This window comes from Aquarana catesbeiana, linkage group LG02 (assembly GCF_042186555.1).
Source record: "Aquarana catesbeiana isolate 2022-GZ linkage group LG02, ASM4218655v1, whole genome shotgun sequence".
Classification (NCBI taxonomy): domain Eukaryota; kingdom Metazoa; phylum Chordata; class Amphibia; order Anura; family Ranidae; genus Aquarana; species Aquarana catesbeiana.
The window spans coordinates 341,232,192-341,238,191 of NC_133325.1; the positions used below are offsets into that span (position 1 = coordinate 341,232,192).

Consider the following 6,000-nt stretch of genomic DNA (forward strand, 5'->3'; position numbering starts at 1 on the left):
GTGTAACATGTTGTTAAGGATGTAACAGTTGCACCCACCCCCAGAGCCCCTCTCCTGTGACTGCGTGCAAAGGTTCTTCTCCATCTGGTGCTGTAACTCACCAGCATCCCCACCCCTTTTGTTTACTTTCAGCGGTCAGCCAGGGGATCTCCTGACTGGCAGCTTAATGGAGCTGGGGATAAGTCATCTGTTGCTTTGACACCCGTTGGCTGCACAGCCAACAGTATCCTTGTTAAGAAGAGGCTCAATGTACACAGAGAACAGAGTGACTGCCCCAGTACCAGTCCTGTTTCACTCTCATGACATCCTTAGTAGTGTCTCTGCGACCTTGACTGTACAGAGGTTACCATGTTTCAGGATGTCTTGGCTTCATCCTCAATTCTGTTTGGTGATTTCTATCTCACCAGTAAGAAAGGAAAGGTCTCGCCTTTTTTCCTGCCTACCCTTGTAAGGGTGCTTCCAATAAACCCGATGGCTTTAGTCACATTGACCTTGAGGGATCAAACCCCTGAGTTCTTTGGGGGTCTCAAGATTCACTTTACAACTCTGATGGGCTGTGGTGCATTTGCTGATATAGCATTTCCCTGGTAAGTCTTGCCTAGTGTGATTATTTCGCCTTTGATCCTAGAGGGTCAGGAATGCAAAGTCCTTAGGCTCTTCTGTGAAGACCGGATGGTCTTTATCTGAGTGATCCTAGGTCCCCTCCTGGTACCTGTTTTTTTTTTTTTTTTCCTAGGGGTTGCGCCCTTTTTTCTGTCGACTACATCATATTGTGGGTCTTCTCAGACACTGGTTCTGGTTCACCTTTTTTGTAAGGTTCTAGTTATTGGAGGTTTGGTGCTTTTTCCATGTGAAATCATTCCCTCTGGTGGTCACCTTGAGCAGCATGTTGATTTCTTGTGTCCTCCCTTTGATCGTGTTTGGCAAGTTTTCCCCTATAGGATTTGGTCTCATTAGGTCTTAGGCCTCAGACAGTACTGTGTCTGTTAGTGGTTGTTACCCCTGTAACTCATCCCTCAGTTGCACTGCTTTTGGATGTCCCAGCAATATCTAAATTCCTGTGCCCCTTAAAGTGTAACTAAAAAGGCAAAACGTTTTATTTAGTTTTGAAAAAAAAAAGAGTGAAGATGGATTAGAATACCTGGCAATCTTTCTTACTGTCTGTGCCCGTTAGGGAAACTCACACTATGGGGTTTATTTACTAAAGGCAAATCTACTTTGCACTACAAGTGCACTTGAAAGTACACTTGTAAATGCAGTCCCTGTAGATCGTTGTAGATCTGAGGGGAAGCTCTGAAATGCAGGAAGCTCTGCTGATTTTATCATCCAATCATGTATAAGCAAAAATGCTGTTTTTTTATTTTCCTTGCATGTCCCCCTTAGATCTACAGTGACTGCACTTCCAAGTGCGCTTGTAGTGCAAAGTGGATTTACCTTTAGTAAATGAACTGTCATGTTTACTGTTATCATTGAAAGCGAAAGTAAAAAGAAAATACCAAGTTTTGGGTTGACATCAGAATAATGATAGAGGGGGAAATCTTCTAATGGGGGACACTAGTTCTGGTGACCCCCTGGAATTCTTCTGTAGGCAACAGTATAAACAGACAGTATGTAAATTCCTGTGTTTCTCAATGGACTTCAAGAGGCATGGCATTTATATGGAGAACAAAAATCAAATTACTCAAATTGAGGTAAAAATCGACCCAACCTTACAATCCAGTCTCTAGCAAACAGGTAGGTTTCTGTCTGAAGTTTCACAAAACTGAAGAACTAGAAGATGTTAAAGACAATTTCACAAACCAAAATGAAAAGAAATGGAAATGACATTTATTTTAGGCTGTCTGACAAACAGAGGCTCAAATTCTATCCTACCCAAAGAAATATTACAACTTGTACTGGAATTGTAGAACAGCTGTAAAAATAACATTGTAAACTGGAATATATGCAAATACACAACATAAGCAAGCAAACCATTGAAGTCTTGAATACACTTATGGGTCGCATACTTCATTGCATGGAGATAATATTAAGTGCTACAATATACACAGCAACATCTTCCTATACATTGCTGTGTCATAGGACCTCTGAAACATGGCCAACCTCTACTTCCACAGTTTCTAGTTGATCAGTCACTTCAAGTTTAGTCCCCTGTTGAGCCAGCACGTAGTTTACCACCTGCATGATGCTTTGGTCAGAAAGCGAGTTCACAGCAGAACCCTCCTCGGCTGCTGTAGTTTCTGTTTCTTCCGAATCTTCTACATTCCCAGCTATTAATACAGTTTCAGTCTCTTCACTTATTATCTCTGGCTGTGCTTCTCCCATTTCATTTGGCACAAAGCTGACTGCATGTTCCACTTGAGTTCCTTGGTGGTGGAACTGCAGGCTGTCTTTCTCCAGCATAATTTTGCAGGGTATATAGTTGCTATGGTACTTGGTCATGTGTTTGCGTAGATTGCGGGCATCAATGTAGGCTTCATTGCAAACAGGACAAACATAGGGCCGTTCCCCTGTGTGTGTTCTTACGTGACGCTTTAAAGAGCGGGCATCTGCCCATGCAACTCCACATGTTAGGCATTCAAAGGGCTTCACACCTAAAAAAAAAAATAAGAGGGGGGGGGGACAAAAACCTTTTAACAAGCAAATAAAAGTAGGATACATTAACATGCACTACACATTTGTGTAAGTCATGTTTGCCTTTAATAAAAAAAAAAAGAATTGTAAAAACATGGAATACATTTTGAAGGAAATTTCCAGGCACAAAATTAATTGTAAAGAAAGATTAGTTGAATATAAAACACTCTACATTTCCTGGTTTAGTTCTAAGCTGGCTCCATCACACCAAGACCCTCCTCTATTAGGCAACCACCTTAATGACCTTATAAGCAAATAAAGTGCAGGGGGGGGGGGGGTTGGGGGGTCAGCTCAGATTAAATAGAGGTGTGTGAAATAAAATGTTCTAGAATTCATTGTGCCCATTGACACCTGTATTTATTTCTGTTACAATAAGTTTTATTAAACACTTGAAGACCGGGCCTTTTCAGACACTTGTTGTTTACAAGTCCCCTCTCGCTTCCTGTGATAACAATCGAGCGGCTGCTTAGCCGCATCGGTTGTTAATCACAAGAAAGCCAACCGTCTGCTCTAAAAAAAAACTGTACCGGGATGATCACAACCACTTGAAGCAGAATGGCGTACAGGTACGTGATTTTACAGCACGTAGTTACTAGATAGCAAAAATAAAAAAAAATACAAAAAATGGCACACACACTCAACGAGTATTAAAATAGTGCACAAATAAAAAAGATACAAGAGAATGAAATTGGGTACACAACAGGCAGATAAAAGTCCACATATAGTGCAAATAGAAACAGAATGATTGCACACATAAGGTGACTGTTGTCTAATATTAAAAAAGAAAAAGGGACCAGAAAAGGCCAGCCAAAAAGGACTACTATGCATAATGGCTAATCTAGAGGGAAAAAAAAAGGAGGAGAAAAAGAAAAGAGGAAAAAAAAAAAAAAGGAGAGAAGAGAAAACAGCAAGGGTAACAAGAGCATCCCAGGGGTCAGAGGCGCAGGCGTATTGAATGTCCAACAACCGATGATCAAAACGCAAAGGATAAGAATGAGATATTCAAGATTACCCAACTCTAAGAAATGTATCATTAAAATCAGATAACATAGCCGTCAGTTTTTCTTTAACCTTAATATCGTCCATTCGGGGTGTTTCAACACTTTAAAACTAAGGATCGGGCACTTCCATGCCCTAGCGATAGTGAGCTTGGTCTCTAAACAAATAAGTAGTGATTTGCCACTCAGCGTGAAAAGGGAATATCTATAGGCTTAGAAAGAAGAGCCTCAAAAGGGTTTCTCTTAATGCCAGAGTGTAACATAATGTACGTAGCAAAGTGTAGACCCGAATCCATAATCTTACCACCAGTTATGCGCCATTGTTCCCCCCTGGTTACAACCGCGAAACAAGTCAAGGAATAATTAGGCATAATGCAAGACAAATGGGCCGGCGTATAATACCAACAGTATTTAAGATGCATTTTCTAGAATAAAAACATTTTTCTTGAATACTTTGTCATGATCTGCCAGTCCTGAGGATTCAGCTTCGAACCCAGTGCAGGCTCCTATTGATGCCTATATTTTCTTACAGGGGGTTGCTTGAGTAAACCAGAAAACCAGGCCCAGTGAGTGCAGACGAGAGCGACAAAGACTTTCAAAGGACGTCAGACTATATGAGGTGTAGGTGACAGAAATGCTCATATAAAAAAGGTATCTCCTGTGAGGAACGAAGGGTTTCAAAGAGGTCAGAATCCTGGTAGGTGTGATGAGAGTGTGAACATTCATAAAGCACTGCTCAGACCACCAGTGGAATTGCGTCGGATTTTCAAGACCGGGGGGAACAGAGTGCAGCAAAGCAATGGAAGTAATGGCAAATGAGGGGACATCAGATCAGCAGAATATTTAACAGAGTCCCAAAGTCAAAGAGTGTGGAGCTGAGCAGGGCCTAAGGTAGAGGGACAGGACGCTGGAGGGAGCCAGGGCAAGGCAAATATCAGGATAGGATGAGAGAGTCGACCATGTCAATAGTTGCCCAAAGCGGAAGATACAAAAGAGGAGCTATATTAGCTGCTAGATAATAAGCCTGCAGGTTGGGATTGAAAGTCCACTATTAATCTTGAGGACGAATACTACGTAGCGGGTCAATCCAACTGAGAGAAGACCCCCCCCCAGATGAATTGTAAAACTTTCCATCGGTGGATTGGAAGAATATGAGGAGGTACGGGGACCAGAAGAAGCAGAAAACATACAAGAGGAAGATAGGTCATGCAAACTGCATTAGGCCTACTGAACCAGAACAATGGGAGAGGACTCCAAGAGGTTTAGAGCGCAGAAAGTTGCTTAACCACTTCCTGCCCGCCCAACGTCATATGACGTTGCAGACTTTGAGTGGGGATATTTTAATGATGCCTGCAGTTAAAGACATCATTCAGATATCTTCTTTTACAGCCAGTGATTCCCTGCACTGCAAGACAATCATAGCGGCTTGATCATTCTAACAGGTGGCGGACGGAAGGGTACGTCCTCCCCCTCCCGCCACCCTTCGGTGCTTCTACTGGCTCGCCCGTGCGATCGGCGCCGGATGTTGACTATAGAGATTTCCGGCAGGCAAGATGGTCCCCGAAGTCTCTATGATCGTTTGGAGGCCGGGCGCGATGTTATGACGTCACACCCGGCTTCTGCATTTAAAAAAAAGCCGCCGCCTTAGGCCTCATGTACACTGCTGCTGGTAAACGGACATTCAGAGGCAGTTGGATGCTTTTTTCGGTTGCCCCTGAACTCATCCAATGTTATCTTATGTGTACATGTACACAGGTTCGTTTAATGTCGTTTTTAGGCAGCTGAGTTTAGAGACCTTTTTTGGAAAGCAAAAAAATGAGTTCAGACGCTGAGTTTAGAGGCATTTCAAGCGCCAAACGCTTCTAAACGCAGTAACTCGTGTTTAGTTTAAAGGCGTTTTTCATTTTTGACTATTTTGGGTAAAAAATTTAAAGTTTCAAATGCTTCTAAACGCAAACGTGACAAAACGCCACTACACATGGCATGTAAATGCGGCATAACGGACATTTTAAACGTGGGTTACTATCTGTCAAGTTAAATCGTTCAGGAGAGGTTGTAAAAACATCCCGTGTACATTAAGCCTTAGCTGGGAAACAGAGATAGTTTTTGTTTTTTTTTGGGGGGGGGATTTCATGGTTCCCAGCCAAGAAGCGAGATCTGGGGACTTCCAGACCCCAGATCTCACTGTAAAGAGGGCCTGTCATGCCCTATTCCAAGGTATAGGGAATAAAAGTGATAAGAAAAAAACAAAATGAAAGCACCCCTATCCCCGCTCCCAGAAGTGAACGCATACGTAGGTCGCGCCCACATATGTAAACGGCGTTCAAACCACACAAGTGAGGTATCGCCGCGAACATTAGAGCGAGAGCAA

At 42.6% G+C, this 6,000-nt stretch overlaps 1 protein-coding gene across 1 annotated transcript in view; it reads right to left on the reverse strand.

Moving 5' to 3' along the window:
* Positions 1-1,805: 1,805 nt before the first annotated feature.
* ZBTB11 (zinc finger and BTB domain containing 11) overlaps positions 1,806-6,000 on the reverse strand; it is a 34,088-nt gene continuing 29,893 nt past the window's right edge. Inside the window, exon 11 of the mRNA XM_073614945.1 lies at positions 1,806-2,591. Within this exon, the coding sequence (XP_073471046.1) occupies positions 2,074-2,591 (518 nt within the window). The 3' untranslated portion in view covers positions 1,806-2,073. The remainder of the gene's footprint in view (positions 2,592-6,000) is intronic.